We start from the raw sequence: 18,468 nt of genomic DNA on the forward strand, positions 1-18,468 counted from the left end.
CTCGGTGCAGTAATTCTTGCGTTCCCGAAGGTGACAGGCAGGCGGACCAGCCCTATTGGTGTGGTGGAACCGTCAGTCACTCCTGAGAAAGGCTTGGTTGGCTGGAGCTGCTCATAGGGCACTTGGAGGCTGTCGAATGTGTCGGCAGATAGGACGTTCAGCCCTGCGCCGCCATCGATGAGAGTCTTGGTGACTTGCACGTTGCTGATGACTGGGGAGCAAAGCATAGGGAGTGTGCCAGCGGTGGCTGCGGACTTGAGCTGGTCGGTCGAGCTGAAGCTGATGGCGCATTGGGACCACTAGAGCGGGCGCGTGGTCTCGAGCTTGGGGAGCGCCACGTTCACCTCGCGAGCAAACTTTTTGAAGATGCGCTGAGAGGCTGGGGCCTGAGCGCCGCCCAAGATGCAAGCGACCGCGCATGGCTCCTGGAAGCCCCCAGCCCCCTCGTCCTGGTGGTGGTCGTCGTCCCTTCTTGGCGGCGGCAACGCGGGAAGACCAGATTACCCTGGGGGCGATCCTCGTGAGGCGGGTCCCTCTAGGCACGCTCGCGAGGTTGGTCCTACCAGCGGTCCTCACGATGCCGGTCACGCCACTCCTGACGTGGGCCACGGTCATCCCAGCGTCTGCCTCCGCGTACTCCTCCACGGCCGTAGCCCCGGTCGTTGCGCTCAGGGCGTCGGCCGAAGCGTCCTTCCCGAATGGCTCTGAGCTCTTGACAGTCGCTGTTGTTGTGGGTGTTTCGGTTGTGGAAGGCGCAGAATGGGCGGCCGTTCTTGGATGACTTGGGCTGATATCTGCCTCGCTTGGTGTCTGGCTCTGCTGCAAGCACTACTGCTTCCTTGCGCTTCATGTCTTTGGCCTTGGCCTTCTTTTCCTCCACTCCTACAGCCGACAGCTCGAGGAGAGAGAGGCGCCCCTCCTCGGCTCTTGCGCACCTGGTCGCCAGGTTGAGCAGCTCCTGAGATGTGCAAAGCTCATCATGGATTGCCAGCTCTTCCTTCATCTTGACGTCGCGGACGCCGTCAGAAAACGCGGAGATGATGGCCTCGTCCGAGACCTTGGAAATCTTCAGGCGGGTGTTGTTGAAGCACTGGATGTACTTTTGGAGGGTCTCTCCTGGCTGTTACTTGATGCAGCATAGGTCGCCCGCGACCGGTGGGTGGTCACGAGTACCCTGGAAGTTGGCGACGAAGCGGTCGCGCATCTCGTCCGAGGAGGAGATCGAGCCGTGCTGTAGGTTCAGGAGCCAGGAACGGGCCCCATCCTTGAGAGCCATGGGAACCCAGTTCGCCATGACTTTTTCGTTGCCGTTGGCCGCTTCGATGCTCAAATCATAGAGCTGCAGGAACTCCACGGGGTCGGCGGTGCCGTCGTACTGAGGAGGCAGATCTGGCTTGAACTTGCCTGGCCAGGCAACCCTGCGCAGCTCAGGGGTGAAGGCGCGGCAACCTGCCATGGTTGCTGGGGCCCGCTTCGAGGGCGGAGCTTGGTCTTGGCGAGCTTCGTGCTGTGCCACTGCAGGCAGCACACGGTTTTGACGAGGTGGCGCGGGGAGCGCTGGTGCAGCTTCTCGCGGCCGCAGGATTTCTTAGCAGCTCCTTTCTTCATGCGCGGGCGCTGGGCGCGGTGGATCGCGCCGCGGAGGCGCGCGCCTTGGCGCCAAGGCACCGTCTTGGGGTCGAGGTGGTGGAGGCGTGCCATGAGCCCCGTTGCCCGCGGCCTGCTGAGGGGGAGGCACGGAGTGGGACGGCGCCAGAGAGCCCCCCGCGGCGCGGACAAGCTCGGCGACGCAGTCGAGCCACTCCTCATAGACGTCATCGACGGGGCGGTAACATAGGAGCTCATTCGCCGCGATGAGCATGGCCCGCGCCTCCAGGGCAGCGTGGTGCGCGTGGGACGAAGAGCCAATAGGAGTGAGTGATGGAGTAGCGGTGCGGCCGTCCTGCCGGACCGAAGGATGTTGCGAGGATGCCTGCTGCTCGTTTCCCACCGGGCCAGTGGCAGCGTTGGCAGTGGGGGATGGAGAACGATGAGGCGGCCCGCCAACGGGAGCCGTATGAGCGACGCGGGCGGTGAGGGCAGCCCTACGCTCAGCTCTAACACGACGAGCGTCCAACATGGAGACGACGGATCGACGGAGCGACGAACTGATGGAAGGGAAGCTACGGTGCACCCCTACCTGGTGCGCCAAATGTTGGGGTATGGGGTCCCGGCAAACCCTTAAGGTTCAAACACTGGGGTGCCGCGAAGTCTTTCCCTCCAACGGATCTACGCTCTAGCTTGCTAGGATCTCGCAGACGAACTCGACGAACTCACAACACGGAAGGACACAAGGTTTATACTGGTTCGGGCCACTGTTGTGGTGTAATACCCTACTCTGGTGTGGTGGTGGTGGATTGCCTCTTGGGCTGATGATGAATAGTACACGGGCAGAACGGCCTCCTGAGGTTTAGGCGTTCTTGTGCTCGGTGAGCTTGTGTGTGAGGTGGTCTCTCTTTTTAGCTCTTCTCTTTTTTTAGCTCCTCTCTCTTTTTTAGCTCCCCTTTCCACTGCGGTGGCTAGTCCTATTTATAGAGGCCCTGGTCCTCTTCCCAAATATCGAGCAGGAAGGGAGCGAACAATGGCGGGCTAATTTGAAGGGGGAGAACTAGTACAAGCTATCCTGACAAAAGGTAGTCTTCGCCTGCACAAAGCTCTGGTGGTGATGCCGTTTTGGGCTCCACGGTGACCTCCATCTTGCGGTCCTTGGTCTTTGTCTTGTTGCACCGAAATGGCAACCTTTTCTTGAGGCGTTGGTACTCCGCGGCTGCGCTTTCCCCCTTTGCACCAAAGAGAAAACAAGGACGATGTGCACGCTGGCGCCCGCTTGGTGTCGATCGTCATGGCTCACGTCACGAGAACCTCATGAGGTTCTCCTTGCCTTGATATCTCCGCTCCTCGTGAGCCCGCCTGGCTAGGCCGCTCCAGAGGAGGTCTTGCGTCATCTGCCTCGCGAGGCTTGTCCCCTCGCGAGGGTCTTGGGCGCTTCGTTGGTGAGGATGGGCCGTACGGCCTGCTGGCTTAGCCACGCTGCGGGCCGCAGGCAGGCATGTCTGCGGACCCCTGTTCCCAAAACGCCGACAGTAAACTCGTGTGTACAACCTCGCCGTAGTTAGGATCTTGCCTCCTCCTACATACCCCCTACTCTTACTATCAGACTCATTGCCACGACATCTAGCTCTACCTGCCATGCCTTGGCCCGGCTCAGGGCGATGATGGCACCAGCTCTGGCAGTTGATCGCTTTATCTCCTCCACCCTTTGGGGTACGACTGACAATTTGTCCAGTGTTTCTCTGATAAGTGAAGGTGGCTGTTTAGTATGAGAGACGGCAGCTACAACCCGTTGAGCGTTGGTGTATAACTGCTCCATAAGGGTGTATGCAGCTTTCAGCTTCACACGCATGTCTTGACCCAGGTTGGAACTTATGGGGCCTGCATCATCAAAGTTATTGATAAACCGGCTGATGGTTGTTATACGCTGGCGGTGAAAGATTAACAGTATAAAATTACTTACTGAAGATGGAAGCTTCATGCTATTAATCTGATGCTTTAAGCCAGATAACTCTTCAGTCACCGGCTTAAGCGCAGCTTCGGCGTCTTCAACTCTTTTCAACAGAGCCGCCTTCTAAGTCTCCCAAACGGTTCTCTCAGCGTTGAAATCCCTTTTCAACTTTTCAGTTTCTTCTAAGGTAGTGTTCAGCTCTGACTTGGCCTTTGAAGTTTCTGATTGTTGGGACTTGATGTTTTGTCGCAGATCGATGATTTGAGATTCTTTCATGTGCAGTTCAGCCTGCAAATATACAAAGACAGGTAGCATTATAATCATCTTATTTGAAGTCCCAAGCATAATACAAGTAATTTACTTGGCACTTGCGGGCTAATGTACATTGCTATTTTTGAAGACAAATCTTTAATGACCCGGTTAGTTTCTTCTACTGAAGTCGGTTCATGGGGGCTACATATGAGGATTTGTTCATAAGTATGGTGATAAGTCCCGGCTTAGCTATGCAGCTCAAGTCGGCCCTTGGGGGCTACGTATGAGGATTTTAACATTACAATTTGAAGTCCCGGGTTAACCTTCTAGTTTAATCTGGCCCTTGGGGACTAGTCGTTTTGATTCAGTAGAGTTACAAAATGCTATGGAATAGCTACAAAGTCAAAGATGTTATTTAAGTCTACAGCATACTCAATTCTTTCATATTCAGTAGACTTGGCGGCTTATATATATATATAGAACAACACTATTCTAATCTCAGAATTAGAATAGGATGTTCCCGAACCGGGCCGTCACAGAAAAAGAAGGGGAATAAGCCCACCCCACCTCCCCCCCAATCCTGATCCCACCAGCTCCCGCACCTCCCGCCTACCGCCCTGTCCCCAACCAGTGGCACCGGCACCGCCGCCACCAAGCCCCCAACCGGAGACGCGGCGGCCGTCCCGCCCCAACCGGTGACACCACGGCAGCCCCGCCATGCCTCAACCGGAGACACCGCGGCCCCAACGTCCCGCCGCTGCCCCCAGCTTTCCCTGCCGTCAATACGCTCCACCGTCACGTCGTGCCACCACGCGCCACCACGCGCTGCCAGAGGCGGAGGAAGCTTCCTCCCCCACAGCGCGAAAACCGTTCCACCCCATCCCCTATTGCTCCCTTCGGTGAGGTAAACGATGAGATCCCCCACCCCCTCTGTACTCCTCCCCAATCGTGCTTGTATCTTCAATACCTAGGATGTAGTTCTGGAGGCTTCTCCTCACTCCATGAACGGTGTTGCTCATTGGAACACACAAGCCGTGGTGGGCTGCTATTCGACAGACACGTGCAAGTAGTTTGTCTTTGGCCCGTGGCGTCACCCTTTGCACTGGCGAGCATGGGAGCTGGCCTGAGGCGTGGTCCTACTCGTCGTCCCTTGGTGTCGCTCGACTGAAGAGGGATGGAGCTCCGCACAACGTGCGAAGTTCGATGGGTGAGCCTATGCAGTCCGACGGTGCGTGTTGGGCAGATGGTGAGCCTCCTCCGCCTGCTTCAGCCACGAGAGCGGCCACTATGACACTTGCACCAACGGATCAGTGTGGAAACAGCTCACGGACAGGGTCTCTTGTATGCAGGCACGCAGCTGCCGCGGTGAAGCCCCTGCCTATGCAGTTCAGTTTTGCCTACTGTTGCATTCTCTATTTCTGAACTGAACATTTGTGATAGACGTATGTGTGTGCTGCTGATGTGTGTGTGTCGTGCAATGGCATTTTAGTTAGCACCCAAACATGCTTCTTACTTTGTTGTACGTACAAAATTGTGGTTGCTCGCTTCTTTCTGAGTTATTTGATTGTTGTACATCTATATTTCCTATACTAGTGATGAACCTGCAGCTAGAGGAGGGCTCGGCCTGCAGCAAGAGGAGGGCACGACCTGCAGCTAGGTGGCCACATCCTGCAGAGAAGATAGAGGCAGCTGGGTGACGGATCTTGCACGCGCCCCTCCGGCCAGGAGGCTGCCAAGCTGCTAGGTCGTCGGCCACCAGCAGAGGAGCAGCAGGTCATCTTTCCCCACCTCCTGGTGCAGAACGCTGATGACGCCGAGCTTCTCAGCCCCTCTGCCCTCGACCAGTATTCCTTGTAGAAATCGAGCACTGGTCCCAACAAGCTAGGAGAGGTTCATGTATTTTTTCTCACGAGGGAATTTTACCTAAGTTGACGCAAAAAAGTTCGTTTTGTAATTCATGGAAGTTTGATGCCTATGCTTTTGAGACTAAAACTGTTTTCATTTCATGAAAGCCAAAAAAAATTGTGGATGTGTTGTGGGTGTGTGTGTGCGTGCGCACGCATATTACACTAAATTTTAGAACTCTTTTTTGTCATGTTTGTTTTCCATATTGATTTTATAGTGTCAGTTTTTTGTGTTCATGGAGTAAAAAATTAGGTAGTTCAATTTTGAGAAAGCAGCAAGTTCACCCAATAGGGAAAACACTAAAACATACATTGAATAGAAACTTTTTTAGTGAGGTTCAAAATGGAAAGACATGATAAAAATTGATCTCTATTCTTTATGGTAAAAATGTATCATGTATTGGTTGGTTTCCCCAACTAGTTGCTCTCCGACACACATTATGGTGCTGCTTTCCTTTTCCTTCATGAAACTGTTACAAAAAATAGAGCATATAATTTCAATATTAAAAGCAAAAAAAGCGAGTATTTCTTGAAGACAAAAAAAGGTTTATGTGATGTTCATATTCTCTGCCACAGATAGTTCAATATGTTCACTTACGGTAAAACACACACATTGGGTATCCAAAAACAAAGAGGCGAACATACAAAAATTCCATGAAGCTCAAATTTTAAAACTAGAGAGGTCTGAAGTTTATTAAAAAAAAGAAAAATATTATTCATTTCTAAAAAATAAAATAAAAAATTCAGGTTTAAATAGCACAAAAGTTGGATGTTCAATAAAATACTCCTAGAAAAAACTAGGAAGTTCAATTCTAAATAATAGAATAGTTTGAAGTATATTAAAAACTTGGATTTTTCTTGTTATGAAAAGAATAAAACCAAGATTTTCCCCATTACTAAAACAATAAATCCAAGAAGTTCAATTTATAAATAGTAGAGTGGTTTGAGGTTTTTACAAAACTCTCATTTCTCCCGTTAGTAAAAAATAAACCAAGAAGTTCAATTTATAATAACAGAGTAGTTCAAAATTCAAATAACACGGTTTTCTATACATAAGCTTTTCCAAGCGGTATTATGATACCCGGCCGCCGGCCCGTGCGCCACCGGCTATGGTTCCCGTCTCGGCTACACTGTGCCACCACCTTGCACCTCAGGGCGCCGAATATGGTAAGGATCCACTGAAAATTTGAAACCAGTGGTTCAACTACTACATGGAGTGTGTTTCATATAAGAAAAATAATAATAAAAAGACAAGGTATAAAAAGACTTTATAATTTCACGTGATCGTCCCAGGAAGTTCAAATATTCTTGTAAAGGAGATTCGCCGTCTATTTACTTGTGCAAAAACACACACAAAACGTCGTGCAACTCTGATGAACGGGTGGGGAAATTACGAACAAAAAAACGTGACCGAAGTTCAATGTGAAAACAACGAGCAATTCAACTATTTATATAAAATGTGTTTTCAGTTGAGAATAAAAAGAATACAAAACTAAAAGCCTAAAAGATTTGTAGCGAGAAATTCACGTGCTCCTCATGCACCATTGAAAAATTAAATTGTGAGACGTCTGGCCTTCAATTACATGTAAAAAGGGAAAACCAATGTTGTTTTCGTCATTTTATGCTCTCAAAAGGCAACGAATTTGTAACAATTGTCTACATAAAAAAGTTGTTGAAGAATAAAACCAAGTTCAATTTTAAAAGCAAAGCAATTTGATACTTATTTGAAAACTTAGTTTTTCCCGGTTACTAAAGAATAAGACCAAAAAGTTCTATTCGAAATAACAAAGAAGTTCAATGTTTCTAACAAAACTCCAATTTTCACATTTCTAAAAAAACACACAAAAAAGTTCAAATAAAAAAGTTAGAGCGGTTCGATGTCTATAAAAACTCAGATTTTTTTCGTTACTAAAGTGAAATAGAGAGAAGTTCAAATTGACAACAGACGGAAGTTCATGTACTGCATGGTGTGTGTTTCATATGAGAAAACAGGAATAAAAAGGCGAAGTCCAAAAAAACATTTCCTAGAAGTTTAAGTGCTGGGCCTGAGAAAGTTCAAATTAAACAAAAAATAGTTTAGAAAATTGAATTAGAAAATGGATTTCCCCATTTGTAAAAAAACATAGAAGTTCAAATTAAAGCAATGAGCGGTTCAATGTTTATTAAAAACTCGAATTCTAACCGCTAATAGAAAATAAAACCAATGTGAGGTTCGAATTAAAATAACATGGAAGTTTGGAGTTTATTAAAACCTAAGATGGACATGTTCGAAAAAAACAATGACCAATGCGATTTTGGCATTTTTAAAACCAACTCATAAAATGAATAAAATTTCTTGCTAAAAGTTCAAGTGCTCAACGTGGGAAAGTTGGAAATTGCTACCCACTTTAGGCACACATAATTCTCTCTCCCGTTTGTGTCTATGCTTTTACAAATAAATCAAAATTTAAAAATAATGTGGAGGGAGTCCAATATTTATGACAAAACTAGGATATTTTGATGCTAATAGAAATAAACCTAGAAGTCCAAATTACAAAATAAAGAAGTTCAATATTTATAAAAAAACTCAGATTTTACTTGTTACTAAAGAATAAAAATAACGAAGTTCAAAACTCAGAGGAGTAGTTTGATGTATACGGGAAACTCAAATTATTAACGTTTCTAAGAAAAAAAAGTATGAAGTGCAATTTACAAAAAAAATGTTCAATGCTTATTTAAAAACATATTTTCTTTCTAAGAATATGACTAAGAAGTTCAAATTAAAATAACAGAGAAGTTCGAGGTATATAAAAAAATCAGATTTGTTGCAAGAAGTTCACGTGCACCTCCGTGCACGGTACAGAATTTATATTCTGGGATGCCCAAACTCCAATTACATGTTTTAAAATGGCGAAAAATGACGTCCCACCTTCAATTGCGTGTAATTCGACATATACACAAATATGCGACAGAAGTTCATAGTGAAAACAACGAGAAGTTCAAGTATTGCAAGGAATGCATTCAGGTGAAAATAAAAGTATAGAAAAATAAAAGCTTAAAATGTTTGTAGAAATAAGTTCAAGTGCTTTGTCTGGGGAAGTTCAAAAATTCTTGTGAGAGAGGTTCACCTTGTATTTCCATGTTCGTAAACACAAAAAAGAAATTGTTTTATTGCCTTTTAAAATAATTCTCTCAATCCACAAAGAAGTTCAGTTATTATTTGGGAGCAATTTGATTTCAAAAAGAAAATAAAAAATTCAAATTGTAAAAATTGAAAAAGATCTTGTACTACATGGTGTGCTTAATATGAGAAAAATGAATAAAAAGGAAAGGTCCAAATTTTTTGTTGTTATAAGTTCAAGTCCTCTGTCGGAGAAAGTTAAAAAAAGTATTTGAGAGAGAGGTTTGTACAAAAGGAATATCATTTGTATAACACTGACGAATGAATGAGATAATTACAAACGAAAGTACGTTACAGAAGTTCAACGTGAAAACAGCACGAAGTTCAACTACTATGTAGAATGAATTTCAGATGAAAAACTTTTAAAATCATCGCGAGTATGAAAAAATGATCAACACGGGAAAGTTGTTTTCTTACAGCAGCTTTCGGTGAGTGGATGAGCTGCGAGCAGTGGATGGAGAGCTACGAGCAAAAAAATCATGTGAAAAATAGAGTGAAGTTCAGGTACACGCACCGAGAAGTTCAGGTTCCTCAAGTCGTGCATTTTCGAAGAATCTATTTCGCGATAAAGGCAGAACGAATGATCTTACCGTTTTTGAAATTACATGAAAACGACTAGAAATCAAAGAAAACCATCAACATGGAAAAGTTTTGCATTTTCCGTAGCTTCTTGGAGGTATATTATTTGCCTCATTCCGATAAAGTTTGTACAAATTACGGGGAAATATGTTTTTGGCCATTTTCAAAATTGACTTAAAACCGTACGGAATTGGGAGAAACAATATATTCAAAAAAGTTTCGCATTTGTTCAAGCTTTCCAATGCCATATCATTTGCTGCATTCGGACGTACGGTTAAGAAATAAGCTCGAAAATACAAACTCGGTGGAACTTGTATCGTTTTCTAAATTACTTTTAAACAGTTCAAAATTAGAAAAAACTTTTAACATGAAAAATAGCGCATTTTCATAAGCTTTCCAACGCCATACTCCCTCCATTCCAAAATATAGTGTGCCCGCACTTCCCGAGGTCGAACTTTGATCATAAATTAAACGAACGAGACCGACTGCGGCAGGAGAAAAAGTTACATAATTAAAAACTTATTTCAAAACGAATTCAGTGATACAACTTTTTCTCCCGCCGCAATCGGTCTTGGTAGTCAAATTTACGGTCAAAGTTGAAGCACGGGGATAGAAGAAGCACTACATTATGGAATGGAGGGAGTATTATTTGCCTTAATTGGATTTGCCGTTTAGAAATGGCATCGAAAAATACAAACTCGGGTGTTCCGTTTAAAAAATTCTACGATTTTACAAATTACTCTTTATCTATAGGGGATTAGAGAAAACTTTTAACATGTGGAAGGAGCGGTTTTGCAGCAGCTTTCCACCGCCATATTATTTGACTCATTCCGATAAACGGTTTAGAAATGCGATCGAAAATACGATTCACGTTTTTTGTATGAGGAAAAAACGGTTTTCAAAAGTGCTCTTAAACCGCTTACATTTTGCCAAAAATTTAACTTGGGTCATGATACTGGTGTCCATAGCTTTCCAACGGTATATCTCAAGCCACATTTGGGAAATGTTGGCGGAAGTTCAACCTAGCACCGGGAGAAGTTCAGGTCGAACAACTCAGGCAGTAAAATTGCAAAAAACGCAATTTCATCACGACCCGAGAGCAAAATCCGCCAACGGGCGAGATTCCTATTTAAAACCGGTATTTAGTTGCAAAAAACATTTCTAGATTACACTAATATCATAGAGAACATGACTAAACAGAATAATTCGCGGGGGAAGCCACGGTTGCGAAGATAGCATGAAGGTCGGGTTCTTACAGAGGGAAATCCAGGCGCGTTACTCAGACAGTTCAGGTTGTGATCAGAATATTATTCTTATCCCGTGATCAGAATAGTGTTTATGTATATATATATATATATATATATATATATATATAATTCCTTACAGCCAGTCTATTCTGCTAATATTAGCAGAATAACTATTCCGATAACGCTTCTGCACTGCACGCTCAACGCAAGTGCACGTCATTGCTTGAACCATGTGCTGCAGTACTCACGCGAGTGAACTTCTCGTCGCAAAAAACTGCACGCTGTATTTTTTCAGTACCTTTTTTGCTCTAGTTTTTTAACCGTTTATCGGAACGAGGTGTGTAATATACCGTTAAAAATCTATAGATTATGCGCTAGTTTGCAATGTTAAACACTTTTTGAGATTCCTCATGGTTTAAGAGCAGTTTTGAAAATGGTGCAGCCCACAACGAGTGGCAGCGAGCGTTTTTCCGCGTTCTTTTCTAAACCGCTCGTTGGAATGAAGCAAATGATACAAAGTTGGATAGATATCGTCGAGGCGCATCTTTTTCATATGTAGTTTTTTCTCTAATTCGTTACAGTTTAAGAGCAGTTTCAAATTTACTAAATCGCGAAATTCTGTTTTCCAATTTTTTGCAAATTTTTGGTATTGTTTTCGCTCCAGTTTTTTAAACGCTTGTCGAAATAATCCGTGTAATATACTGTTGAAAAGCTATGGATGAGGCGCAACTTTCATATGTTGAGATGTTTTTGAGATTCCTTATGGTTTTAAGTTAATTTTGAAAATTGTGTGGCAGACGACGAGTGGCAGCGGCCATTTTTTGGCGAAATTTTTACAAACTGCTGGTCGGAATGATTCAAATGATACGCCATTGGAAAGATATCGACGAGGCGCAACTAGGCTGCCGTTGTAGCATTACCGTGTCCGTCGGCGCATGTCGTCGAAGCACACCGCGACTGTTTAAAGAAGGCCATTGCTACATCGCCATATCTTTTGAAACATGTGGTCGCAACATCGTCGAAGCAGCCGGGCCGCCATCACTTCACGGCTCGTAGCATCTCTGTGCTCGTTGAAGCAGTCGAGCCACAATTGCAACACGCCTCGTAGTATCACCTTGGTCGTCGAGGAGGTCAGGCCGCGGTCACAACATGAAGCCGCAATAGCTCGTGTTGCTCTTTCGTTTGACTTCCAATCCAAAGTGTCAAATATGTACGCAAGAACTAGGCTGCATGGATACTAGTGGACAACCCCTAGCTGAACAGAATGGGAGGCTTTTCTACATTGACTACGTAGCTGCCTTAATAGTAGTTGGTTGGGTCATGGAGGCGAGTAACGACGTGTATAACCAGCCTTGTAGTCCCAGCGCCCACGTAATGTGCGAAAAGCCTACGCTTCAGCACCTACGTGAATCTGAGCGGTCCGATTCCCATAGATCGTAGGGCGAACAAGGCGGATGATTTTTCTCGGTTATCAACCGGATGACGCCTAGCAGGCGCCATAACAAATTGATGTGCAGAATAAGACTCTTAAGGGTGTTATCATAATAGACCCACCCTATATATATATATGAAGAGTTTTTGAGTGTTTACCTCAAAGCGCTGTTTCATCAGATTGACTAAGCTGGCTTCAAAGTCACGACTGGTGTGAAGGCGGTTTAGGTAACTCGCATGAATCTCATGAGCATTAAACTGGGCATAACTTTCCAAATCCAGCTTCCACTTGCCCTTGTCAGTAGTTGTGAATTCTTCCTTGGCACTATGTTCTGATAAAACAGTGGGGTTGCCCGGTTCTGTATAGCCAATCCCGGTGACAATAACACTGTCAACCTTTTCTTCAGCAGGCTTAATGGGACTTGGTGGCTTAGCACTTGCCGGGAAAACATCCATGGAATCCATTATAACATTGTGTTCTGGTGGAGGATCACCAGTAGCTGCTTTAGAGGTTTGATGCAAAGATTCAGACATAGTCTGCTTCTCCGGGTCAGCAGCCATGGGATCTTCCGCCAGTTTATTTACCTGCAGCTTTTTGTTGGGCTTGGCTATACGACTGGAAATGCAACACATGAAAGAGTTAATATATCAAATGTATAAGTACGGAAACAAAGAATTTTAATTTTCTCACCCAGGAGCGACTTTCAAAAGAGGAATCTAAGTTCCAGTTGAGTCCCGGAGGAAGAGTGAGGAGTTCCCTGATAATTTGAGTCGGATGGATTAAGTGGTTGGCGAATGAGACCTGCCTTTCGATAAACAGAGATTGAGTTTTGAGGCACCTCTTTCCGGCGTTTGTGAGGAGTTGTGTATTGGGTAAACCGGAGGAAAGTTCTCCACCTCCACTATTCCAGGTTGTGCGGCGAGCTTCATGCTATTGTTTCTTCAAAATAAAGTTGGGATCCAAGTGACCAAAAGGGTGAGAAAACTGTACTTTCCAACTTGCTTGACGAACTTTCTGTCTTGGTAGAGGTTTTGAGTCGGAGGAAGTGATAGTTACCTCTTCAATATTCGCCTGACTTCCTTCCGCGTCATCCTGAGAGTTTTCAATGTCAATCAGATATATAAAGAAAGAGCCAAGGGAGTCAAGTTCTACCTCCGAGTCGTCGTCATTCAAAGTGAGTAGTTATGAGGTGTTTGTCTTCTTTTTGGCGGCCTTCTTGGAAGCCTTGGTTTTGGTTCTGACCTTCTTAGCTGGCTTGTCTTGGAGTTTCTTATACAAAAGGGGGAATCAGCCTGCAGAAGTTCAAGTAATAATGAGAAGGCAGATTGAGAAATAATGATTTAATGAAAGTGGCTTGAAAATACTTACAGCTAGCGGTTTGTTGAAGGTGCAAAAGGGGTTCAGCCCCACTTTGCTGCAGGTCTCTAAATTCTCATTGAGCAGAGTCTTCGTCATATCATTAATCTGTTCATCTTCTAGACGGAATGAAGAGTAACGCAGCGGGTATTTGACATTGCCAGTATATTCACACATTAAGCCGGATCGGCGGCATAAGGGCAGGATTCTCCATGTGACCCAGCATCGAACCAGATCAACTCTAGTCAAACCATTGGCCATTAAGGCTTTGATCTTTGAAAAAATGGGCATATATTTGGCCCGTTCTTCTGTGATGATCCATTCTGGGAGAGGAGGTCTGTTGCTAAGCCGGCTTTCATGGTAACCTGGCAGTGGATTTTCGCCCTCTAGAGATGTGTCCTTGCAATAAAACCAATTCTGGTTACAGTCCTTAGGATGACTGGGAGGTGCGGCGGCAGGGAAGGTGGCTTCTTTCCATCGCTGAATTGAAATACCATCTAGTTCTAGATTGGGGCCGTCTGTGAACTCGGTCTGACGGTTCAAGTAGTAGGATTTTCTGAACAGTTCTATAGTGCGCTCTTGTTGAAGATATACTTCGCAAAACACTTGGAAGTTGCAGATGTTTGAAACAGAGTTGGGCCCAATATCTTGCGGATGGAGTTGGAAGAAATGCAACACATCACGAAAAAAATTTGAGCCGGGCGGAGTGAACCCCTGGAGCATGTGATTAGTAAAAACTACAACTTCGCCCTCTTTTGGATCAGGGGTGGTCTCGGTTCTTGGGACTCTCTGGTGGATAACGTTTTTTTGCAGCTAAGACGCCAACTTGACTATGCTTGTTCAACGTCTACTCCCTGACCCGGGAGGGGACCCAGTTGCAAGAAGTGACGGTCTTGGTTATTTTTTTGATGAAAAGCCTAGAAAGGAAAATATTGCCGAATTAAGGTTATGCTATTAAGCCGTCCAGTGATTAAAAAGTAAGGGCATTATGCCAGGCCAATTCATATGCAGAGGGCACGTGCTGTAAAGGTGGGCATGATTAAATCGGAAGACGATGCCGGGTTGTACAGCTTTTGAATGAATACTGACAGCTTAAAGCGGGGATAATGGTGTTTGGCAGGTTACGGCCTATCATATGAGCCACCCGCGCGGCTGCAGTTCATAAGTATATGAAGATCTATAAGTGAAATTTTGCTAAGTACTGGACAAACAGATTCCATAGACCAGTTCTATGATTTTGGATGTACATCAGTTCAGAAAATAAAATAAATTTTAAACCAAAGGTTGTGGAAGTGGAAGAACTCAGGTAATCAGATGGGATCTCATATAGAAAGGGTATCTGCTGTCATTGGAAAAGGATGCTCAAATGACTACCACACAACTTCAGCATTGTGTTCATATCGAACTACGTGTTCTAAGGAGAAAAGATGAAGAACGGTGAAGAACACCGACGGACAACGAAAACCCTAATGCAAATCTACTTATGTGAAGCAGAATGAGTACTTACTGGCACCGGTGAGCAGTGTAGGTGCGCCGCGTTCTCTGGTCCATTCAGGTTGATGCAGCGGCTGGAGCTGATGAAGCTGGAGGAAGACGGTGGCGATGGAGCTCGGGTTGCAGAGGCGTCATGAAGAGGAAGATGGAGATGAGGGGGCAAGGGTAAAAAGTGAAAAGAAGGGCCTCCTATCCATATTTATAAGGAGGTGACTAGACGGCATACACGGGAATCGAGGAGGCTGAAAATGATTATGTGGCTATATGGACGCCTCGATTTTCGGGAGGTCTATTAAGATAAAGATCTGTTGAGATATCCTGTGCTTCGTGTGAAATTAATGCGAAGTGATGTCATGGTGAGTTACTATGGTTTTGTGATGTGACGTCATGGCAGTTTACAGTGAATTGGAAGGGAATTGATAATGGAGGATTCCGCTAAGACAAGTGGTGAAGATTGATGTGAACAAGTTCAAATCAACCCGGGGCCTAATGTTGGGGATATAACTATTAGGTATGACCCGCCCAGGAGGGGCCAAGTCATGCCACTGGTGGCTTAAAGATGAAGAGGCCCGATAAGGGCCAAGAAGACATGAAGATGGCGGTTCATAGAGCAAGCCTATTGATGGCCCAAGACACGGAGGCGACTTGAGGCCTAAAGGGATGAGCCACCATATGTTTAACTTGTCCTGTAAGGCAAGCTTAGTTAGAAACCGAACTTGTCACGTTTGTGTGAGCTGGGTGGGACTTTGTAAGCCGTCGGGCATCAACCTATATATAAAGGGATGACTGATATGTCTGCAGCGTGTCTATAATTTTTGATTGTTCCATGCTATTATATTATCAACCTTGGATGTTTTATATGCATTTATATGCTATTTTATATGATTTTGGGGACTAACCTATTAACCTAGAGCCCAGTGCCAGTTTCTGTTTTTCCTTGTTTTTGGAGTTCTACAAAAAAGAAAAATAAAACGGATTCCAATTGACCTGAAACTTCACGGAACTTATTTTTCGACCAGAAGAAGGCCATGGAGTAAAAGAGTTGGGCCAAAAGAGTCACGGGCTGCCGACGAGGGTGGGGGCGTGCCCACCCCCCGGGCGCGCCTCCCTACCTCGTGGACAGCTCGGAGACCCCCCTGACTTGTTCTCGACGCCCAAACCTCTTATATATATACTGAAACTTCCAAAAAGAAACCTAGATCGAGAGTTCCGCCACCTGAAGCCGCCATAGCCACCGAAAACCAATCTAGACCCGTTCCGGCACCCTGCGGAGGGGGGAATCCCTCTACGGTGGCCATCTTCATCATCCCGGCGCTCTCTATGACGAGGAGGGAGTAGTTCACCCTCGGTGTTGAGGGTATGTACCAGTAGCTATGTGTTTGATCTCTCTCTCTCTCTCTCTCTCTCTCTCTCGTGTTCTTGAGTCAGCACGATCTTGATGTATCGCGAGCTTTGCTATTATATTTGGATCTTATGATGTTTCTCCCCCTCTACTCTCTTGTGATGAATTGAGATTTCCCTTTGAAGTTATCTTATCGGATTGAGTCTTTAAGGATTTGAGAACACTTGATGTATGTCTTGCATGTGCTTATCTGTGGTGACAGTGGGATATCACGTGATCCACTTGATGTATGTTTTGGTGATCAACTTGCGAGTTTCGTGACCTCCTGAACTTATGCATAGGGGTTGGCACGTTTTTGTCTTGACTCTCCGATAGAAACTTCGGGGAACTCTTTGAAGTTCTTTGTGTTGGTTGAATAGATGAATATGAGATTGTGTGATGCATATCGTATAGCCATACCCACAGATACTTGAGGTGGCATTGGAGTATATAGGTGACATTAGGGTTTTGGTTGATTTGCGTCTTAAGGTGTTATTTTACTACAAACTCTAGGGTTGTTTGTGACACTTATAGGAATAGCCCAATGGATTGATCAGAAAGCATAACTTTGAGGTGGTTTCGTACCCTACAATAATCTCTTCATTTGTTCCGCGCTATTAGTGACTTTGGAGTGACTCTTTGTTCCATGTTGAGGGATAGTTATATGATCCAATTATGTTATTATTGTTGAGAGAACTTGCACTAGTGAAAGTATGAACCTTAGGCCTTGTTTCCTAGCATTGCAATACCGTTTGTGCTCACTTTTACCACTTGCTACCTTGCTGTTTTTATATTTTCAGATTACAAAAACGATTATCTACTATCCATGTTGCACTTGTATCAACATCTCTTCGTCGAACTAGTGCACATATACAATTTACCATTGTATTGGGTGTGTTGGGGACACAAGAGACTCTTTGTTATGTGGTTGCAGGGTTGTTTGAGAGAGACCATCTTCATCCTACGCCTCCCACGGATTGATAAACCTTAGGTCATCCACTTGAGAGAAATTTGGTACTGCCCTACAAACCTCTGCACTTGGAGGCCCAACAACGTCTATAAGAAGAAGGTTGTGTAGTAGACATCAAGCTCTTTTCTGACGCCGTTGCTGGGGAGGTTAGTGCTTGAAGGTATATCTTTAGATCTTGCAATCGAATCTTTTAGTTTCTTATTTTATCACTAGTTTAGTTTAGAAAAGAAAATTAAAAAAAGGAATTGAGGATATCTCATATGCTTCATCTTTTTAATATCTTTCATGAAAATAACGATTCCGATAATAGTGCCAAAGTGTTAGAAGAAGAATGCATTAGAATGTTTGGCACTAAATCTTTGGATGATGAGCATGATTGCAATGTTGTTAGTACGAATTCTTTGAATATCCATGATGCTAATGATATGCAAAGCCACAAGCTTGGGGATGCTATGTTTGATGAAGATGATATTTTTTGTCCCCCAAGTTTTAATGAGCAAATTTATTTTGATGATAGCATGCCTCCTATTTATGATGATTATATTGATGAAAGTGGGTTTGGAAGAGTGTCAACTTTAGGAAGTAATGATCCCACTATTTTGGAGGGTGTTGAATCTTATTGTGATAATTATGAAAGTGGGTATGGATAGGTCATGACTTTAGTTAATGTTAATCCCACTATTTTGGAAGAGTGTCAACTTTGCATGCTTGTAGATCATGAAAAGAATGCTTTATGTGATGGTTATATTGCTGAATTCATTCATGATGCTGCTGAAAATTATTATGAGGGAGGAATATATTCTAGTTGGAATTGCAATAATATCAAGTTTCCTCTCTATGTGCTTAAAATCTTGAAGTTGTGCTTGTTTTGCTTTCCTATGCAAGTTTATTCTTGTTCCCACAAGTTGTTTGCTCACAAAATACCTATGCATAGGAAGTGGGTTAGACTTAAATGTGCTGGTCATATTCTTCATGATGCTCCCTTTATGTTACAATTCTTATCTTTTATGTGAGCATCATTGAAATAATCATGCCTAGCTAGGGGCGTTAAACGATAGCGCTTGTTGGGAGGCAACCCAACTTCATTTTTGTTCCTTGCTTTTTGCTCCTGTTTAGTAATAAATAATTCATCTAGACTCTGTTTAGATGTGG

The 18,468-nt window shown here is 44.5% G+C and overlaps 1 protein-coding gene and 1 long non-coding RNA gene across 2 annotated transcripts; one reads left to right on the forward strand and one right to left on the reverse strand.

The window, feature by feature from the left end:
* Positions 1 to 3,169: 3,169 nt before the first annotated feature.
* LOC147965349 (uncharacterized) lies at positions 3,170 to 13,206 on the reverse strand. Its single transcript, XM_087530421.1, has 4 exons — positions 13,172 to 13,206; positions 12,274 to 12,730; positions 3,680 to 3,829; positions 3,170 to 3,517 (listed from the first exon to the last, which is right to left on the reverse strand). The coding sequence occupies exons 1-4, from the start codon at positions 13,204 to 13,206 to the stop codon at positions 3,170 to 3,172; spliced, it is 990 nt and encodes a 329-aa protein (XP_087386547.1).
* On the forward strand, positions 4,360 to 5,822 carry LOC125512098 (uncharacterized). Its single transcript, XR_007285211.2, has 2 exons — positions 4,360 to 5,039; positions 5,143 to 5,822. It is a non-coding gene; the product is annotated as an uncharacterized LOC125512098 (long non-coding RNA).
* Positions 13,207 to 18,468: the final 5,262 nt, after the last annotated feature.

This window comes from Triticum urartu, chromosome 6A (assembly GCF_056163025.1).
Source record: "Triticum urartu cultivar PI428250 chromosome 6A, HENAU_Tu73, whole genome shotgun sequence".
NCBI classification, from domain to species: Eukaryota; Viridiplantae; Streptophyta; class Magnoliopsida; order Poales; family Poaceae; genus Triticum; species Triticum urartu.

Coding starts and splice junctions, on each gene's coding strand:
- LOC147965349 (XM_087530421.1), bottom strand. CDS start 13,206: ATGACGCGGAAGGAAGTCAGGCGAATATTGAAGAG. Junction 12,731..13,171: donor GTCAGGCGAATATTGAAGAG/GTAACTATCACT, acceptor TTGCATTTCCAG/TCGTATAGCCAAGCCCAACA. Junction 3,518..3,679: donor ATTTCAACGCTGAGAGAACC/GTTTGGGAGACT, acceptor TTTCACCGCCAG/CGTATAACAACCATCAGCCG.